Source organism: Macaca thibetana, chromosome 16, assembly GCF_024542745.1.
Source record: "Macaca thibetana thibetana isolate TM-01 chromosome 16, ASM2454274v1, whole genome shotgun sequence".
NCBI lineage: Eukaryota > Metazoa > Chordata > Mammalia > Primates > Cercopithecidae > Macaca > Macaca thibetana.
Window position 1 is genome coordinate 23381413 of NC_065593.1, and position 20586 is coordinate 23401998.

The 20586-nt window shown below is 48.9% G+C and overlaps 3 protein-coding genes across 11 annotated transcripts in view; 2 read left to right on the forward strand and 1 right to left on the reverse strand.

Moving 5' to 3' along the window:
* The window catches only part of SDF2 (stromal cell derived factor 2), a 51364-nt gene extending 30917 nt beyond the window's left edge, over nt 1–20447 (reverse strand). The window contains exon 1 of the mRNA XM_050763251.1: nt 20443–20447. The gene's annotated coding sequence lies outside the window, so the exon portion shown is untranslated. The remainder of the gene's footprint in view (nt 1–20442) is intronic.
* Nucleotides 1–20586, forward strand: part of RPL23A (ribosomal protein L23a) — a 119616-nt gene that overhangs the window by 71714 nt on the left and 27316 nt on the right. Inside the window, exon 1 of one of the 9 annotated variants that reach the window (XM_050763268.1) lies at nt 12952–12956. The exons of 7 other annotated variants lie outside the window; for them this stretch is intronic. The gene's annotated coding sequence lies outside the window, so the exon portion shown is untranslated. Of the gene's footprint in view, nt 1–12951; nt 12957–16931; nt 16937–20586 lie in introns of those variants that run through there. One more of the 9 variants, XM_050763267.1, reaches the window with a different exon arrangement.
* SUPT6H (SPT6 homolog, histone chaperone and transcription elongation factor) overlaps nt 1–20586 on the forward strand; it is a 41072-nt gene that overhangs the window by 16293 nt on the left and 4193 nt on the right. Inside the window, exons 8-32 of the mRNA XM_050763182.1 lie at nt 514–615; nt 871–987; nt 1339–1428; nt 1615–1757; nt 4104–4252; nt 4704–4802; nt 5552–5681; nt 5767–5917; nt 6094–6248; nt 6446–6641; nt 7557–7696; nt 7820–7937; nt 9280–9356; nt 9586–9721; nt 10019–10156; nt 10235–10402; nt 10999–11126; nt 12262–12469; nt 12995–13142; nt 13827–13969; nt 15620–15760; nt 17245–17440; nt 19360–19598; nt 20164–20277; nt 20451–20575. Coding sequence (XP_050619139.1) covers nt 514–615; nt 871–987; nt 1339–1428; nt 1615–1757; nt 4104–4252; nt 4704–4802; nt 5552–5681; nt 5767–5917; nt 6094–6248; nt 6446–6641; nt 7557–7696; nt 7820–7937; nt 9280–9356; nt 9586–9721; nt 10019–10156; nt 10235–10402; nt 10999–11126; nt 12262–12469; nt 12995–13142; nt 13827–13969; nt 15620–15760; nt 17245–17440; nt 19360–19598; nt 20164–20277; nt 20451–20575 — 3551 coding nt within the window. The remainder of the gene's footprint in view (nt 1–513; nt 616–870; nt 988–1338; nt 1429–1614; nt 1758–4103; nt 4253–4703; nt 4803–5551; nt 5682–5766; nt 5918–6093; nt 6249–6445; nt 6642–7556; nt 7697–7819; nt 7938–9279; nt 9357–9585; nt 9722–10018; nt 10157–10234; nt 10403–10998; nt 11127–12261; nt 12470–12994; nt 13143–13826; nt 13970–15619; nt 15761–17244; nt 17441–19359; nt 19599–20163; nt 20278–20450; nt 20576–20586) is intronic.

A 20586-nucleotide genomic window follows, 5' to 3' on the forward strand; every position in this document is an offset into this window, starting at 1 on the left:
AACACGGTGAAACCCTGTCTCTACTAAAATAAAAAAAAAAAAATTAGCTGGGCGTGGCAGCATGCATCTGTAATCCCAGTTATTTGGGAGGTTCAGGCAGGAGAATTCCTTGAACCTGGGAGGTGGAGGTTATAGTGAGCCTAGATCGCGCCATTGCACTCCAGCCTGGGCAACAGGGCGAGACTCCATCTCAAAAAAAAAAAAAAAAATTAGCTGGGCGTGGTGGCAGGTACCTGTGATCTCAGCTACTCAGGAGGCTGAACTCCGGGGGCAAACGTTGAGGTGACCCTAGAACGCGCCATTGCACTCCAGCCTGAGCAACAAGAGCGAGACTCCATCTCAAAAAAAAAAAGAAAAGAAAGCAATGCTTATTTCATGCCAGAACAACACTGGTATGGCATTTCCAGAACAATAATGGAAATGTACACTTGATGATCACGCGTTTCTGTCCAAAAAGGTGTATGTTTTTCTTAAGTGAGACATAAAGTCCATCTGTTGTCTTTTCCACTGCAGCTCCGCTCCATCCCAGTCAAGGGGGCTGAAGATGATGAACTAGAAGAAGAAGCTGACTGGATCTACAGGAATGCTTTTGCCACACCAACCATTTCTCTCCAGGTACGCAGAAAAGATCCTTAGGTTTTGACATGAACCAAAAGACACTTCATCAAGATGGGGAGCTCGTCCTCCCCTATTTCATACATCTGTGTGCCTGGTACAGAAAACTGTGTATGTAGTCCCAACAAGTGTGTATATATGAAAAAAATTTTTTAGATTTCATCTGGAAAAGTTATGCTTTGTTATTAAGCAGTCTTGGGTGGTAAGACAAACCAAGTGACATTGTTTTGCTATTTCTTTATTTTCCTGCTTTAGGAAAGCTGTGATTACCTAGACCGAGGGCAGCCAGCCAGCAGCTTCAGTCGGAAAGGGCCCAGCACAATTCAGAAGATCAAAGAGGCCCTGGGCTTCATGCGAAATCAGCATTTTGAGGTAACACCTCAAGCTCTGGTGGCCCATTGGTGAGAAATTTAGTTAGGGGATGAGGGAAACGATAGTTAACTAAATGAGGTGGGAGCCCCCTTCCCCATCCCCTATCCGTGACTCAAGAAGTGTTAGGACCCGCAGAGACCCTAGTGATCACGAGAACAATCCTACCCTGTCTGCAGCATTATTTTCTCCTGTTGAGGAAAGCACTAGGCCCTGGAAGGGCTGTGAAGGAGGCCAAGCTTCTGACTGTTGAATTTCCTGGAGCTGTTTGTCCAGAAAGTCATTATCTACTGACAGAGGGGATCTTAGCAGATCTATCGTCTCTGAGTGACTGCAGTCTCTTTGCCATCCTAGGTGCCTTTTATTGCCTTCTACCGAAAGGAGTATGTGGAGCCTGAGTTGCACATCAATGACCTATGGAGAGTCTGGCAGTGGGATGAAAAGGTAATGTGGATCCGTGGCACCCAAGAGGTATGGGCCAGGGTAGGCACCATTACTACCAGGATACCACAAACCCAAACCTCCCAAGCCTGTCTAGTACCCCCAACTAGGTTTTCTGGTAAGGAACAGAGCAGCCTTGGGTCTCCAGGGCTGAATACGAGCCCTCATTCCTGCCCTACTTCACCTTAGTGGACCCAGCTGCGGATCCGTAAAGAGAACCTAACACGGCTGTTTGAGAAGATGCAGGCTTATCAGTATGAACAGATCTCTGCTGACCCTGACAAACCTCTTGCCGATGGCATTCGGGCTCTGGACACCACTGACATGGAGAGGTAAAACATGCGGTGTTTATTTCATTATGGGAAGCCCTCAGACCAAGGCTGGCCCTGCAAGAGCACTGTTAAACCTTGGAGAATATGTAGCACAGGGCCCCATCCCTTAGAAATCCAACTTGTCACCCAGGCACAGCGGCTCACACCTGTAATCCCAGCACTTTGGAAGGCTGAGGCAGGCAGATCACTTGAGGTCAGGAGTTCGAGACCAGCCTGGCCAGCATGGTGAAACCCCATGTCTACTAAAAATACAAAAAATTATCTGGGAGCAGTGGCGCACGCCTGTAATCCCAATTACTCAGGAGGCTGAAGCAGGAGAATTGTTTGAACCTGGGAGGCAGAGGTTGCCGTGAGCTGAGATCGTGCTACTGCACTCCAGCCTGGGCAACAGAGCAAGACTTTGTCTCAAAAAAAAAAAAAAAAAAAAATTAGAAGCCAGGCACAGGCACAGTGGCTTCTGCCTATAGTCCCAGTTACTTGGGAGGCTGAGGCAAGAGGATCACTTCAGCCCAGGAATTATTTTATTTATTTATTTATTTTTTTTGGAGATAGAGTCTCGCTGTGTCACCCAGGCTGAGTGCAATGGCTCGATCTCAGCTCACTGCAAGCCACGGCCCGCCCCCCCGCCCCCGTTCATGCCATTCTGCTGCCTCAGCCTCCTGAGTAGCTGGGACTACAGGTGCCCACCACCATGCCTAATTTTTTTTTTTGTATTTTTAGTAGAGACAGGGTTTCACCATATTAGCCAGGATGGTCTCGATCTCCCGACCTCGTGATCCGCCCGGCCGATCCTGTCTCTTAAGAAAAAGGGGGCTGGGGCCAGGCCCGGTGGCTCACGCTTGTAATCCCGGCACTTTGGGAGGCCCAGGTGGGCAGGTCATGAAGTCAGGAGTTCAAGACCAGCCTGGCCAACATGGTGAAACCCCATATTTACTGAAAATACAAAAATTAGCTGGGCGTGGTGGCGGGCGCCTGTAATCCCAGTTACTCGGGAGTCTGAGGCAGGAGAATCGCTTGAACCTGGGATGCAGAGGTTGCAGGAGCCGAGATCATGCCACTGCACCACAGAGCCTGGGCGACAGAGCTAGACTCCATCTCAAAAAAGAAAGAAAGAGGAGGCCGGGCATGCGTCATGCCTGTAATCCCAACACTTGGGGAGGCTGAGCTGGGCAGATCACCTGAGGTCACGAGTTCAAGACCAGCCTGGCCAACATGGTGAAACCCCCCGTCTCTACTAAAAATACAAAAAATTAGCTGGGCTCCTGTAATCCCAGATACTCAGGAGGCTGAAGCAGGAGAATCGCCTAAACCTGGGAGGCAGAGGTTGTAGTGAGCTGAGATCGCGCCATTGCACTCCAACCTGGGTAACAAGAGCAAAACTCTGTCTCAAAAAAAGAAAAAAAGAAAACGGGCTGGGCATGGTGGCTCACACCTGTAATCCCAGCACTTTGGGAGGATGAGATGGGCAGATGACCTGACATCAGGGGTTTGAAACCAGCTTGGCCAACATGGTGAAACCCTGTCTCTACTAAAAATACAAAAATTAGTCGGTGTGGTGGTGCGCACCTGTGATCCCAGCTACTCCGGAGGCTGAGGCCGGAGAATCTCTTAAACCCAGGAGGTGGAGGTTGCAGTGAGCTGAGATCACGCCATTACACTCCAGCCTGGGTGACAAGAGTGAGACTCCACCTCAAAAAAATAAATAAGTAAGATACGGTCTAGGGCTATCATGTGTCTTGGTTTTGTTTTTGTTTTGTTTGTTTGTTTGTTTTTTAGACTGAGTCTTGCTCTGTTGCCCAGGATGGAGTGCAGTGGCGTGATCTCGGCTCACTGCAAGCTTCACCTCCCGGGTTCACACCATCTGCCTCAGCCTCCCAAGTAGCTGGGACTACAGGCACCCACCACCACACCCAGCTAATTTTTTGTATTTTTAGTAGAGATGGGGTTTCACCATGTTAGCCAGGATGGTCTCGCTCTCCTGACCTTGTGATCCCTCCGCCTTGGCCTTCTAAAGTGCTGGGATTACAGGCATGAGCCACCGCACCCAGCTATGTGTCTTTCTCTGTTGCCTAGGATGGAGAGCAGTGGTGATGGAGAGCAGTGGTGTGGTCACAGTTCACGGCAGCCTCAACCTCCCGGGTTCAAGTGATCATCCTCCCTCCAGTCTGGGCAACAGAGTGAGACTCTGTCTCAAAAAAATAATAATAATAATAATAATTGGAAAAAACTGGTTGGGATCCCATTTTAGTTGGGATACTGCCTTTTGGGAATTGGACCTCTTAGAGCCAAATTGGATTATATCCTTTCCGCAGTGATGACTGAAACCTTATGTCTCTTCCTTTTCAGGCTCAAGGATGTCCAGTCAATGGATGAGCTGAAAGATGTCTACAACCATTTTCTTCTTTATTATGGCCGAGACATCCCTAAGATGCAGAACGCCGCCAAAGCTAGCCGCAAGAAGCTGAAGCGTGTCAGGGAAGAGGGAGATGAAGAAGGTTAGTGCTGGAAAAGAAAATCCAGGAGACTTGATGGCTGTACATAATGGCTCATGCATATAATCCCAGCGTTTTGGGATGCCAAGGCAGGTGGATCACCTGAGGTCAGGAGTTCGAGACCAGCCTGGCCAACATGGCAAAACTCCATCTCTACTAAAAATACAAAAGTAGCAGGGCTAGGTGGCACATACCGGTAATCCCAGCTGCTCAGGAGGCTGAGGCATGCCTGAACCTAGAGGCGGTTGTTGCAGTGAGCTGAGATCACGCCACTGCACACCAGCCTGGGCAACAAACTGAGGCTGTGTCTCAAAAACCCAGGAGACTTGATGGCCCATGGCATCTTGAAGGAGACCCTTGGCTGGGTACCCTTTAAGGCTTCTCTCCTAATGTGTCAGATCCTTGGGAGTGATTGGAAACTAGAACCCTCAATCTCCCCGTGTTTTCTTCCCAGGTGAAGGGGACGAGGCAGAAGATGAGGAGCAGAGGGGGCCAGAGCTCAAGCAAGCCTCTCGCCGAGACATGTACACCATCTGCCAGAGTGCTGGGCTAGGTAAAAGCTAGCTTCTTTGGGATTTAGGCATTCTAGCCTGAGCAAGGGAAGTTACCCAGAAAAAAAGACTGGTTGGCAGGAAAAAGAAAGGCTATCTGGGTCAATCACCAATCCAATCCTGAACCAGCCTGTTATCTGGTCTTCAAAAGCACTTCCTCTCCATACCCATTCCCGCCCCACAGTGACAGTTCAGCGTCTCTCTAATTTCCTGAGGTAATGGGAAACTCATGATTAGATGGAGAGAGTCCAGTCTGTCTGTTTCTTCTGCCTTATAACAGCCCATCAAGTGTTTAAAATCAGTTTTTTCATTGTTCTTTGACCACCTGGTCCTGCTCATTCCTGGCCTCTTTAAATTCCAGTGCCCTAGCTGGGCACAGTGACTCAAGCATGTAATCCCAGCACTTCGAAGGTTAGGGTGGGAGTATCGCTTGAGCCCAGGAGTTGGAGGCCAGCCTGGTCAACATAGCAAGACTCTACAAAAAATACAGAAAAATTAGCCAGGAGTGGTGAGACACACCTGTAGTCCCAGGTACTCGGGAATGCTGAAGTGGAAGGATTGCCTGAGCCCAGGAGGTCAAGGCTTCAATGAGCCATGATCACACCACTACCCTTTAGTCTGGGCAACAGAGCGAGACCGTCTCAGGAAAATAACAAAGGCTGGTTCCCAGAATTCCAACTCCAGATTCTGAAAGCCAAGAGGTTTATCAGCCCATCTGCTGCCTTACCCTTCACTCTTCTGTTTGCTTTAGATGGCCTGGCCAAAAAGTTTGGGCTTACTCCCGAGCAGTTTGGGGAGAACCTGCGGGACAGCTACCAGCGGCATGAGACAGAGCAGTTTCCCGCAGAGCCCTTGGAGCTGGCCAAGGATTACGTTTGCAGGTAGGTGTGCAGCAGGTCACTGACAGGAGGAGGGGCCTGAGGGCCACAACAGCCTGGTCCTGTAGCTGCACCATTTTCCCCACAGCCAGTTCCCTACTCCAGAAGCTGTGCTAGAAGGCGCCCGCTACATGGTAGCCCTGCAGATTGCCCGTGAGCCCCTTGTCCGGCAGGTGCTGAGGCAAACCTTCCAAGAGAGAGCCAAGCTAAATATAACCCCCACCAAGAAAGGTAGAAAGGTGAGCTGGGTGAAGGGCTTTGATCCAAGATGTGCCCCAGCTCCTTCTTTGATTGGCCTGAGTTTCTTGCCTTCCACTTCACTGAGCTGTGTGCCTGAAAGCAGAAAGGCAGTCTTTTCTCCTGGGGCCTGGCCCAGCCCATCCACAGGCTCATGATTCTCCCTTCATGTGTGCAGGATGTGGATGAGGCCCACTATGCCTATTCCTTCAAGTACTTAAAGAACAAGCCTGTTAAGGAACTGAGAGATGATCAGTTCCTCAAGATATGCCTGGCTGAAGACGAAGGACTCCTCACCACTGACATCAGCATAGATATGAAGGGAGTGGAAGGGTAAGCAGAACCCTGGCCTGGAGGCTCTCTGGAGAAGGCCTGGTGAGGAGTCTGATGGAGGGAAGGGCCCCTCAGGAGTGGGGAACCACAATTTCATAGTTGAGCAAGCTGTTGTCTCTGGCTTGCTTAGAATGTTTGTGGACATTGGGTGTCCCTTTTCTCCATTCCTGACACCATAGCTTTGTGTCTTTCCTCAGCTATGGCAACGACCAGACATATTTTGAAGAGATAAAACAGTTTTACTACCGAGATGAGTTCAGCCACCAGGTGCAGGAGTGGAACCGGCAGCGCACCATGGCCATCGAACGGGCTTTACAACAGTTCCTCTATGTGCAGATGGCCAAAGAACTCAAGAACAAGCTGCTGGCTGAAGCCAAGGAATATGTCATAAAGGTGAGGGCAGAGACTCATGATTTTTTTTGTGTTTTTTTTTGAGACAATCTTGCTCTGTTGCCCAGGCTGGAGTGCAGTGGCGCGATCTCGGCTCACTACAACCTCCGCCTCCTGGGTTGATTCCATTCTCCTGCCTCAGCCTCCCAAGTAGCTAGGACTACAGGCGCCCGCCACCAAGCCTGGCTAATTTTTTATATTTTTAGTATAAAATAACATGGTTTCACTGTGTTAGCCAGGATAGTCTCGATCTTCTGACCTCGTGATCTGCCAGCCTTGGCCTCCCAAAGTGCTGGGATTACACCATCCTGGCTAATGTGGTGAAACCCCCATCTCTACTAAAAATACAAAAAAAATGGCCGGGCGCGGTGGCTCACGCCTGTAATCCCAGCACTTTGGGAGGCCGAGGCGGGCGGATCACAAGGTCAGGAGATCGAGACCACGGTGAAACCCCGTCTCTACTAAAAATACAAAAAATTAGCCGGGCGCGGTTGTGGGCGCCTGTAGTCCCAGCTACTCGGGAGGCTGAGGCAGGAGAATGGCGTGAACCCGGGAGGCGGAGCTTGCAGTGAGCCGAGATCGCGCCACTGCACTCCAGCCTGGGCGACAGAGCAAGACTCCGTCTCAAAAAAAAAAATAAAAAAAAAAAGCCGGGCTGGTGGCGGGCACCTGTAGTCCCAGCTGCTCTGGAGGCTGAGGCAGGAGAATGGCGTGAACCTGGGAGGCAGAGCTTGCAGTGAGCAGAGATCGCACCACTGCACTCCAGCCTGGGCAACAGAGCAAGGCTCTGTCTCAAAAAAAAAAAAAAAAGCACACACCCTCGCACGTGTGTATGAGTGTGTTTCCGTAGCGCACTTGGTGAGCCTGATGACCATAATGTCATCGTGTATGTAATATCCCTTGTGTCTCTTCCCCCAGGCCTGTAGTCGAAAGCTCTACAATTGGTTGAGAGTGGCGCCCTACCGACCAGATCAGCAGGTGGAAGAAGATGATGACTTTATGGACGAGAACCAAGGGAAAGGCATTCGAGTCCTGGGCATTGCTTTCTCCTCTGCCAGGTAACAGCCTGTTTTTGCCTCCCCAGCACCATCTCTTATCTGTCTTCCTAAATTTCATTTTTCTCTCATTTATAACTTCATATTGCTGATTATTGCACTCTTGTTTTTCTGTCCGTCTGGCAGAGATCACCCTGTGTTCTGTGCCCTGGTCAATGGTGAAGGAGAAGTGACAGACTTCCTTCGACTGCCCCATTTTACCAAACGGCGAACTGCGTGGAGAGAGGAAGAGCGGGAAAAGAAGGCAAGTGGCTAGGACGAGGTTACTAAGTGTACATCTGGAGTATGTCTTATGATTCAGTGGGAATAAGTGATTATGGTCTAAGCAAAATCCTATGCAAGACTGATTCTCTGATCTGGTCACTGACTTGTCCCCTGGGATGCCTCCCTTCCATGAGCAGTAGATGGCACTCAAGTTATCTGGTACAGAATTTGCTTCTGGCTTGAGGCCAATTCCTAGGCCTTGTGTGCTTCTGGAGTTGCTTTAACTGCCTCTGTTCTTACCAGCATCTGGGTCAGGCTGTTCCAGCAGCTGAAAGCCACTGAGGCGTGAAGCCAGCCTTTTCCCTGCTTTAGCCTTTCAGGGTCTCTTTTTCCAAGGAAAGAAGACTTTCAATTCATTTGGTTGGTATATTTCTGAATTTTGTTTATCCTAATAGTATCTGTGGTATCTTTGAGTTTTGTTGACAGAGCCCCGTTCCTGAAAGAAAAACTTCTTAAGAAACAACTATTTTTTAAATTGTATTATTATTATTATTGAAACAGAGTCTTGCTTTGTCGCCAGGCTGGAGTGCAGTGGCAAGAACTCACCTCACTGCAACTTCTGCTTCCCAGGCTCAAGTGATCCTCCTGCCTCAGCCTCCCAAGTAGCTGGGACCACCAGAGGCGTGCACCACCATGCCTGGCTAATTTTTGTATTTTTTGTAGAGACAAGGTTTCACCATATTGCCTAGGCAGGTGTCAAACTCCTAGACTCAAGCGATCCGTCTGCCTCTGCCTCCCAAAGTGCAGGTGTGAGCCACTGCAGCCAGCCCTTAAAATCTTGAAATGGAGATCAGAATATCTAATAGTCCTAACTACTCACATTTTAGCAAAAGTCACACCACAAATGAAATAGCCACAGAAGGAGGACATGCAGGAGTGTGAGGCACTGGAAAGTAAATCATAAGAAACTGGACATTTTTAGGCTGAAGAAAATCATACTTAACCATGTTGATCTTTGCAAAGGGCCCACACCCGAAAGAGAGCGGCTACTAGTTCTTTGTTTTGCTTCATCAAAACTAGAACCAGTGGCTAAGTATTAGATTTTGGTCTACAATAAAAAAGAACGGTTTCCTCACTTCATCCTTGCGACCTAGCCAGTGGCAGCTAGTACCACTGGAGTGCCGTTCTAGTCAGTGGAATTATTAAGCAGAGGCAGGGTGGCCAACTTTCAGGAAGAGGTGGGAATGGTTCCTTGGAAGCACCTTGGACCAGATATCTGAAGACTTTTCCAGTTCTTACAAGATCTCCAACATAGGGAGACAGAATTGCCTGAAATCTTCACATCCTCAGAGCCATTCAGCTTCAATTTTCTTTCAATCCAGGCTCAAGACATTGAAACGCTAAAGAAATTTCTCCTGAATAAGAAGCCTCATGTGGTGACAGTTGCAGGAGAGAACAGGTAGGTGGGAATTAGACCACACCTAGTTTAAGGCTATGACCCAATTCATCCCTTATTATTGTATCTGGCATATACCTATAACATATGGGGCTTGTGCCTGTGCAGGGAGTGTGCCTGGCGATGTTTTACCTCATTGTCTTCAAAGCCCTTTCCTCCCTGCTCCCAAGGCAGTCATGAGACTGTCCATCCCTAAGAAAATGTATTCATTGACCAACACTCATCCCACCAGGGACGCCCAGATGTTGATTGAAGATGTGAAACGCATTGTACATGAGTTGGATCAGGGCCAGCAGCTGTCATCTATTGGGGTAGAGCTGGTTGACAACGAGTTGGCCATTCTCTATATGAACAGCAAGAAGTCAGAGGTAATGCTGGAGCCCCACCCTTAGGGCCTGCCCAGGCAAGTGCTATTAGTCCCAAAGAGATTAAATAGGGAAACAAAGGTTATCAGGGCACAGGATTATACCTGTGTACTTATCCATGCGGAAGTTCTCCGTTTTGCAGTTATGGTTCAGATTGGGAGTCCCAGAAATTAAATCGGTCCCAGGAAAAAAGATCCCAGAGAAGCAGAGAAAATGATTTAAACAAGAATGGTTTGGATTTCCTCTTGATGTTGGAGCTGAGGGTATTTTAAGGCCCTGCTGACCCTCATTTGACTCTAGGCAGAATTCCGGGATTACCCTCCAGTGCTGAGACAGGCCGTCTCCCTGGCCCGGCGCATCCAGGACCCTCTGATTGAATTTGCCCAGGTGTGCAGTTCCGATGAAGACATCCTGTGTCTCAAGTTTCACCCCTTGCAGGTGAGTAGGATTTGACAGGCAGACTTGGGTGGAGGGAAAGGCAGAGTAACCTTACTCCTGCCTGCTTAATGTCAACAGGAGCATGTGGTGAAAGAGGAGCTGCTCAACGCCTTGTACTGTGAATTTATCAACCGAGTCAATGAGGTCGGGGTCGATGTCAACCGTGCCATTGCCCACCCTTACAGCCAGGCCTTGATCCAGTATGTTTGTGGCCTGGGACCTCGGAAAGGGACCCACCTCCTGAAGGTAGGATTGGAGTGAATTCAGAAATTTTAAAACTTGCCATTTCATTGAATATGAGTATATACTTTGTCAGTATAATATATAGCTCAGGAAGACCAAGGTTAGTGACTTGTCCAAAATCACTCAGCTAGTGAGAGTCAGAGTCTGACTTCAGACCCAGTTGGCCAAAGCTGTGCCCTTCACTGCTGCTTGCACCACCACGCCCGTCTAATTTTTTGTATTTTTAGTAGAGATGGGGTTTCACCATGTTGACCAGGCTGGTCTCGAACGCCTGACCTCAAGTGATCCACTTGCCTCAGCCAAAGTGTTGGGATTACAGGCATGAGCCACTGCGCCCAGCCAACTAGTGTTAACTTGTAACTTATAAGCCGTACATTAGGTCTTTGGTGTAGGTATAACATCATTTATTATTTTCCCATTTAAAGCAAAACTTTTGTTTGTTTGTTTTTTAATTTTGAGTAGTCGATAGCGTGCTGTAGTGCTCAACTAGATACTGGGTGGGGACAGAATTTTTGTTACGAGGGTTTAATAGAGACTGGAACAGTCTGGGGAGGTGGGGCCTGGTTACTGCCCTGGCTCAGTCCAGCTCTCTCCCCCAGATCCTGAAGCAGAACAACACCCGGCTCGAGAGCCGGACGCAGCTGGTCACCATGTGCCACATGGGTCCCAAAGTCTTCATGAATTGCGCTGGCTTCCTCAAGATCGACACGGCCTCCCTGGGGGACAGGTGATGCCCTCTGCCTGGATGGGGCAGGAGGAATTCCCTTGGGGGCTTTGTTTTCGGGTTTCAGGGGTTAGGGCTATCAAAGGGCCACAAGCCATTTAATTTAGGAAATGTTTTAAAGAAAAGGTAAGGAACTTTATTCAGTCAAGAGCCCCTGACCTATGGAAAAGATCGGTTCAATTATGTGAAACATTTTTCATGTGAGAGAAACATAAAAAGGACCAGCTTAGCTTATAAATTAAGCATGGAAAACACAAGATTTTGTTCAGTGAACACAAACTTGCTTTTTTTTTATTATGGTTTGTTGTGGCCAGATAAGGGTGGGAATAGCAGGGGCAATGAAAAAGGAGTTTGGGGGTATGAAGAGATAAGGAAGGGGGAGAGAGATTTGGTATGTTTTGAGATGATGTTATTAAGAGAAAGTTCTATTCACTTGGACTTTGGACTTCACTATTGACCTCTTCCTCTCCAGAAGTTATCAACTCAGTCTTTGGAGGATCTTTTCCACGGGCACATAGCTCCTCATTCAGTAATGGAAATCAGTGGGGAAATAGGCTTCAAGTTCTAAAACTTCATTTTCCACTCAGCTTTGCTGTAACACTCCACGAATAACATAGGTCCATGTGAGTGCACGGGCAAGACCAGCCTGGGAAGGCTTTATGGGGGAAAATAGCTATCAGCAAATTTTCGAAGGTTTTTTTTCCCCTTTCTTGATTTATCTTATTATAAGACTCATATAACTTCATCATATAAAATTCAACATGTAGAAATATTATGCAGAAAGTGGAAGTCCCCCATAATCCCACCCCCCAGAGATAACTACCATAACAATTTTATGTATACTACAGTTTTTCTAAATTTTATTTTTGCTATGCATTTACTAACTACCCATTTACTACAAAAATGGGATCATATGGTTCATAGTGTTTTTGCAGTGCATTTTTCACGTATCAATATATTGTGGCCATCTTTCCATGTCAGCACACATAGATCTACCTCATTCTTGTTAATGGCTGTATAGTATTCCATTGTATGGAGGTGCCCTAATTTATTTAACCAGTTCCCCATTGGTGGACATTTGGGATGTTACTAGAAGCTTCTCGTTCTATATCCTATTCCTTTTCTGCCTTTCCTCCAGCACTGACTCATATATTGAAGTCCTTGATGGTTCCCGCGTCCACCCTGAGACTTATGAGTGGGCTAGGAAGATGGCAGTGGATGCCCTGGAATACGATGAATCAGCCGAGGATGCCAATCCTGCAGGAGCCCTCGAAGAAATATTGGAAAACCCAGAGCGACTCAAAGACCTGGACCTTGATGCCTTTGCAGAAGAGCTGGAGAGGCAGGTAAGGGACAGCATGGAAGGCCCGGCAGGAAAACCCATCCCAAGTGGCCAGGCTAGTAGGAGACTTGGGTAGTGAGTGTGCAGAGAAAGCCTGATACTGTTAGTATGGCAGACTTGACCCTCTCATCTTCCTGCCCTGCTCTACCGGATTCCTCAAGGAAGTTTTTGGTCTGCTTGTTAAGGAGCCAGGGGAGTCTGAGATTGCCACCATAATTACAAGGGGCAGGAGGGAGTTGGGAGGATGTCAGTACTACAGTTTCCGTCTAGGCCCCCTTTCCTCCTTTCTAACAGCACAGCTTTGCATATATCTGTGGACTCATTGGGGTTCCGTGAAGTATTTTGATTACAGGACAGTGTTTCATGGCTAAGTTTGAAAACCACCTTTAGTAAATGTTGATGGAAAGAAGAGAAGAAGCCCTGACAGAAACGTACTCCCATCTGGAGAGGCCCGCCCCTTCCACGGGACTCCCTGAGGCTCAGGTTGGGGGGCAGCTGCAAGGCTCTTCTTGATGGGCTTCTTCCCTAGGGCTATGGTGACAAACACATCACACTCTATGACATCCGGGCAGAGTTGAGCTGTCGATACAAGGACCTCCGGACAGCCTACCGCTCTCCCAACACAGAGGAGATCTTCAATATGTTAACCAAAGAAACACCAGAGACCTTCTACATTGGTAAATTCTGGGGTCGTTTTTTTATTGGGAGCAGGGGGTGTGTTTACCATGTACATTCAAACCAAGCAGCAGTTCCAGCAGATTGAGGCAGGTTTGTGTTGTACATGGGGAAGACCAGGAAAGCATTTTAAAAGACTGAAGAGTCCTGGACTGAAAATCAAAACTGAATTTAAGGTCAAATGTGCTTCCAATGTGCTGTGGAATCTTCATGCAGTTAGTCTTCTTATAGCTTTATTTTCTGTATCATCAAATCAGGGGAACGGCCAGGCACAGTGGCTCATGCCTGTAATCCCAGCACTTTGGGAGGCCAAGGCAGGCAGACTGCTTGAGGCCAGGAGTTCGAGACCAGCCTGGGCAACATGGTGAAACCCCCATCTCTACTAAAAATACAAAAATTAGCTGGGCGTGGTGGTGGGCACCTGTAATCCCAGCTACTCTGGAGGCTGAGGCAGGAGGATTCCTTGAACCTGGGAGGCAGAGGTTACAGTAAGCCGAGATGGCGCTACTGTACTCCAGCCTGGGCAACAGAGCGAGACTTCGTCTCAAAAAAATAAATAAAGCTCAGGAAGAGTTCCCTCTTCAAGGATGGGAAGGAAGTCAGATATTCTGTCACTTAAAGGCTGGTGGAAATAAGTTCTTTCCACATTCTCTGAGCCTGCTCCCCATCCTCTTTCCTTCTTGCAGGAAAGCTCATCATCTGCAATGTCACTGGCATCGCCCACAGGCGTCCCCAGGGTGAGAGCTATGACCAGGCGATCCGCAATGATGAGACAGGGCTGTGGCAGTGCCCCTTCTGTCAGCAGGACAATTTCCCTGAACTAAGCGAGGTGTGTGCTGCAGCGTTATCTTGCTCAGTGGATTTTCTTGGTTGAATGATCTCGGTGCCTAAAGGGAATCAGAGATGAGGGTGTTCTAGATCATGCTTTTACCAAACAAGTACACAAGGAAGGAAGACAGATAGAAAACATACAGGTTTAGCATGAAGTCCCTTCTGAGAAGGCTCACATAGCTGGGTACAGTGGCTCACGCCTATAATCCTAGCACTTTGGGGGGCTAAGGTGGGCGGTTCATCTGAGGTCAGGGGTTCGAGACCAGCCTGGCCAAGATGGTGAAACCCCATCTCTACTAAAAATACAAAAATTAGCCAGTTGCGGTGGCACATGCCTGTAATCCCAGCTACTCAGGAGGCTGAGACAGGAGAATCACTTGAACCGAAGAGGTGGAGGTTGCAGTGAACCAAGATCATACCACTGTACCGCAGCCTGGGCGACTGAATGAGACTTCGTCTCAGAAAAGGGAAAAAAAAAAAGGCTGACATGGAAACTTATTACAGTCACTGGGTCAAAACAAAATGGCAGCCAGGCATGGTGGCACGTACATATAGTGGTTCACGCCTGTGCCAGCTACATCGGAGGCTGATTTGGGAGGATTACTTGAGCCCAGGATTTCGAGGCCAGCCTGGGCAACGTAGCAAGACCCCATCTCCTTTTTTTAAAAAGGAAGGGGCAGCTGGGCGCCATGGCTCATGCCTGTAATCCCAGCATTTTGGGAGGCTGAGGCAGGCAGATCACAAAGTCAGGAGATCGAGACCATCCTGGCTAACACGGTGAAACCTCTTCTGTATTAAAAAATACAAAAAATTAGCTGGGCGTGGTGGCGGGTGCCTGTAGTCCCAGCTACTTGGGAGGCTGAGGCAGGAGAATGGTGTTAACCTGGGAGTCAGAGCTTGCAGTGAGCCAAGATTGCGCCACTGCACTCCAGCCTGGGCAACAGGCAAGACTCTGTCTCAAAAAAAAAAAAATTGCCCAGACTAGGGGGCGTGCGCTTATAGTCCCAGCTACTCGAGAGGCCGAGGTGGAAGGATCACTTGAGCCTGAGAGATTGAGGCCGCAGTGAACCCTGATTGCACCACTGCACTTCAGCCTAGGCAGAATGATCCTGTCTCAAGAAAAATAAAAAGATGGCTCGGCGTGGTGGCTCACACCTGTAATCCCAGCACTTTCAGAGGCTTAGGTGGGCAGATCACCTGAGGTCAGGAGTTCGAGACCAGCCTGGCCAACATCGTGAAACCCCGTCTCTACTAAAAATATAAAAATCCACCCGGTGTGGTGGTGCACACCTGTAATCCCAGCTGCTCAGGAGGCTGAGGCACGAGAATCGGCTTGAACCCAGGAGGCGGAGGTTGCAGTGAGCCAAGATTGCGCCACTGCACTCCAGCCTGGGCAACAGAGCAAGACTCCATCTCAAAGAAAAAGATTCATCTGATGGCCAGTGGTGCCAAGCATCAGCTATGAGACAAGGGACTTTGTAGAAGTTCAAATTCTGTCTTGGCAGATGACTAAGTCATCATTGTGTTTTCAGATCATGCTGCAAGGTGTCAGTGGTAAAAGAAATTACAACACCTCTGGGAGCTCTTTTCTGAATAAGCGATCTCTAGAATCTTGATAATCAAGCTCCTCTCCTCATGCCCTCTTTAGGTGTGGAACCACTTTGACAGCGGTTCGTGCCCAGGCCAGGCCATCGGTGTCAAAACACGGCTAGACAATGGTGTCACCGGCTTCATCCCCACCAAATTCCTCAGTGACAAAGTGGTAAAGCGGCCAGAAGAACGAGTGAAGGTAGAGGGCTGACTGTCCTAAGGTCATAGTGCAATTTTCAGCTGCCCAGATCAGGTTGTCTTTAACTTTGGGCTGTCCCCACCAGAAGTTAGGCTCTGTTCCCAGTGGCTTCTGGTGGGAAGCATTTCAGGGAAGATTTATAACTAGTTGAAAGAAGCTAGGGTGAGAAGCATTTGAATGAGTAGCAGCTTTTGTTCACTGCCTTTGTGAAATTTCAGCAAGTTCCCAGTCCTTTAGGAGAGGGCTCTCTCTTCCTGTGTGGGAAGCTGCAGTTCAGTCCAGAGGGCAGGGCCCAGCATTTCATGCTGTGAAACAGAAAAAGGCTCTGCCTGTTCTCCCAAGACCAGGCAGCAGTGCTGTAGAGGATGGAAAATAATGCATGGCACAGCCCCTGTGCACAGGGAGCCTCTGGATCCTCTAGGCAGAACCAGATAACAGAAGGAACCTTGAGATGGTGTCTGTGGATGGGGAGGAAATCTCTAGGCTTCCTTACTGTTCTGTTATTTTCCGGCCATATATTATGCACCCACTAGATACCAGCACTGACATCGACATATGTTGTCTCTAATCTCACATGCTGATGGAAATGGAAATACTGTCTTTTGTCAGAGAAATTCAGCATTTTTCAGAATCACCCAGTTAGTGACATAGCTGATACCAGCTCTGCCAAATTCACTGGTTCTGAGTGTTGTGAATGCCTGAGAACTATGACTTAGGAGGGCTGGGGAAAGATAGTTCTAACAAATGAAGCTGGGGAGATTTTTCACAAGGAGGAGAGTGATGCAGAGTGACTGACTTTTGCTACTACTTAGAAGGGCTTATGTCAAGGGTAAGCTACAGAAAACAGCTATTATTTTGCTTCCCCTTCAAAAAGGGAAGTCAGGCCAGGCGCAGCAGCTCACACCTGTAATCCCAACACTTCAGGAGGCCAAGGTGGGTGGATCATCACTTGAAGTCAGGAGTTCGAGACTAGCCTGGCCAACATGGTGAAACCTCGTCTCTACAGAAAATAAAAAAATTAGCCGGGCGTGGTGGCATGCGCCTGTAATCCCAGCTACTTGGGAGGCTAAGACAGGAGCACTGCTTGAACCCTGTGTGGAGGTTGCAGTGAGCCAAGATCACGCTACTGCACTCTAGCCTGGGAGACGAGTGAGACTGTCTCAAAAAAAGTGGGGGGCTTTGGGGAGTCAACCTTTGATGGCACTTTAGGAGCAGTAACTAGGCAACTTCATTGGAGAAGAGAAGAGTGCCAGGGACAGGGTAGATCCAGCAGGCTCCAGCTGGTTTTCCTGCCCAGAGTGGAGGCATCAATGCAGGGATTCCACGCCAAACTCCCAGCCTGCCATTCAGCAGCTGGCTGGCTTTGGGCGAGTCACTTTACACCTTACACCTTTCTGCCTGGACTTTGGTTTTCTCGTGTGTGAAATAGGGCATCGGGCTAGATCATCTTTGTCCCTTCCAGCTCAAATGTTCTGTGGATCTAGGTGGGAATGACTGTTCACTGCCGCATCATGAAGATTGACATTGAGAAGTTCAGTGCAGACCTGACCTGCCGTACCTCAGACCTCATGGACAGGAACAATGAGTGGAAGCTGCCCAAGGACACCTACTATGACTTTGATGCTGAAGCTGCAGACCACAAGCAGGAGGAGGACATGAAGCGGAAGCAGCAGCGGACCAGTGAGTGTGCCTCCCACCCTCTCTGTGCACCCTGAATCTTGGCAGTTCTCCCAGTGCGAGATTCAGGCCACATGTGTCAGTCTCAAGTGGAAGTAGGTACTCAGCTTTGAGGTGCTGAGGCCTGGAGATGTCATGAAAGAGTCATAGGTAGGGCTGGAACCCAGAGTCTTTTGGGTCACATTTGCCTTGTGACTCTTTTTTTTTTTTTTTTTTTTTTTTTTTTTGAGACGGAGTCTCGCTCTGCCGCCCAGGCTGGAGTGCAGTGGCCGGATCTCAGCTCACTGCAAGCTCCGCCTCCCGGGTTCACGCCATTCTCCTGCCTCAGCCTCCCGAGTAGCTGGGACTACAGGCGCCCGCCACCGCGCCCGGCTAGTTTTTTGTATTTTTTAGTAGAGACGGGGTTTCACCGTGTTAGCCAGGATGGTCTCGATCTCCTGACCTCGTGATCCGCCCGTCTCGGCCTCCCAAAGTGCTGGGATTACAGGCTTGAGCCACCGCGCCCGGCTGCCTTGTGACTCTTAAGGCCTCATTCTTTCAGTGTCCTAGGAGCCCAGGTTAATGTGTCCTTCATATCAGCTAATCCAGGCCCAGAGAAGGTGAAGGAGTCTCACAATCCAATAGTGGGTCAGAAATTAAGCCCAAACAGGGTGGCTCATGGCTGTAGCCCTGCACTTTGGGAGGCCAAGGCAGGAGGAGCACTTGAGCCCAGGAGTTTAAGACCAACATGGGTAACTTAGTAGAGCCCATCGCTACAAAAATATTTTAAAAATTAGCCAGGAGGCCGGGCATGGTGGCTCAAGCCTGTAATCCCAGCACTTTGAGAGGCTGAGACGGGCGGATCACGAGGTCAGGAGATCGAGACCATCCTGGCTAACATGGTGAAACCCCGTCTCCACTAAAAAATACAAAAAAAAAAAAAACTAGCCAGGTGAGGTGGCAGGCGCCTGTAGTCCCAGCCACTCGGGAGGCTGAGGCAGAAGAATGGCATAAACCCGGGAGGCAGAGCTTGCAGTGGGCCGAGATCCAGCCACTGCACTCCAGCCTGGGCGACAGAGTGAGACTCTGTCTCAAAAAAAAAAAAAAAAAAAAAATTAGCCAGGAGCCGGGTGCGGTGGCTCATGCCTATAATCCCAGCACTTTGGAGGCTGAGGCAGGCAGATCACCTGAGGTCAGGAGTTCAAGACCAACCTGGCCAAAATGGTGAAACCCTGTCTCTACCAAAAATATAAAAACTAGCCAGGTGTGGTGGTGGGCGCCTGTAATCCCAGCTACTGAGGCAGGATAATTGCTTGAACCCAGGAGGGAGAAGTTGGAGTGAGCTGAAATTGCACCACTGCACTACAACGTGGGTGACAGAGTGAGACTCTGTCCCAAAAAAAAAAAAAAAATGGCCAGGCATGGTAGTTCACGCCTGTAACCCCAGCACTTTGGGAGGCTGAGGCAGGCGGGTCACTTGAGGTCAGGAGTTGAAGACAAGCCTGGCCAAAATGGTGAAACCCCGTCTCTACTAAAAATACAAAAACTAGCCAGGCGTGATGGTGGGCGCCTGTAATCACAGCTACTGAGGCAGGAGAATTGCTTGAACCCAGGAGGGAGAAGTTGCAGCGAGCCGAAATTGCACCACTGCATTACAACATGGGTGACAGAATGAGACTCTCTGTCTCAAAAAAAAAAAAAAAAAATTAGCCAGCCATGGTGATGTACACCAGTATTCCCAGCTATTTTAGAGGCCGAGACAGGAGGATCACTTGAGCCCAGGAGTTCGAGGCTACAGTGAGCCATGATTGTGCCACTGGCACTCCAGCCCAGGTGACAGAGCACCCCAACTCAATAAATAAGAAGTGAAGGCCTGGTTTGTCCTGTTGCTGCCAGCTCCTACTTGCATCATCCAGTCTGTACTACTTTTCTGCTCTCTTCAGCATACATCAAGAGAGTGATCGCACACCCATCCTTCCATAATATCAATTTCAAGCAAGCAGAAAAGATGATGGAGACCATGGACCAGGGTGATGTGATTATCCGACCAAGCAGCAAGGGCGAGAACCACCTGACAGTGACCTGGAAAGTCAGTGATGGCATCTACCAACACGTGGATGTGCGGGAGGAGGGCAAGGAAAATGCCTTCAGCCTGGGAGCCACTCTGTGGATCAACAGTGAGGTGAGAGCCAGTACTTGCCCGCCTCCCATCCCACTCCTGCTTTCAGAAAAGCGCTGTTCAGGGCGCCTTCACCTGACATTAGTAACTCGGGTCATAGGTATTTTAGCTGTGCAGAGCAACAAAAGGGGAGGTGGTTTGCAGAATGAGTCATTTGATATCAATTTTGTTTATTTTGTCCCTTCATTTCCTGTCTTCCAAACGTTAAAATAGTCTACCTAGAGAGAGCTGGTGGAGGAAAAGAAGAAAATACACATGTGTACGCACACACATATATCAAGTTTCTCTTTTCTGTTTTCAGTGAAGAGAAATCTGGTGAATTTTCCTGTTGTTCCCAAGCACTAGGGGAGAATCAAAGCCAGGATTTAAAGGACTTTATGCTCTGTGAGCTAATATATCTGGACATGACACAGATGGATAAATTGAGGGGACTTTGCTATGGAGTAAGGCTTCAGCAGGACTGAGAAGCCCGTCCCCTGCCACGGTTTCTCTTCTGGATGGATTCGAGGAAGGACCAAGAGCCTCAGCTCTGGATATGACACATGAGGCCTTTACCTTCTTCCCACAGGAATTTGAAGATTTGGATGAGATTGTTGCTCGCTATGTCCAGCCCATGGCATCCTTCGCCCGGGACCTTCTAAACCACAAGTATTATCAGGACTGCAGCGGTGGGGACCGCAAGGTGAGCCCAGGTCTCTCTGAGGGATGACACTTTCCAGTCACTTAAGGATCTACGCTTTTCCCTTCAGTGTAGGGGACACTCAAGCGGTAAAGGAAGTGTACATCATGTGTGCACGAGACATTGTGTACCAAGCATGCTGCTATCCCAACCTCTCCCCCTCATTCTACCCCCAGAAATTAGAGGAGCTGCTCATCAAAACTAAGAAGGAGAAGCCTACCTTCATCCCTTATTTCATCTGTGCCTGCAAGGAACTGCCCGGCAAGTTCCTACTGGGATACCAGCCCCGGGGTAAACCCAGGTGAGCACTAG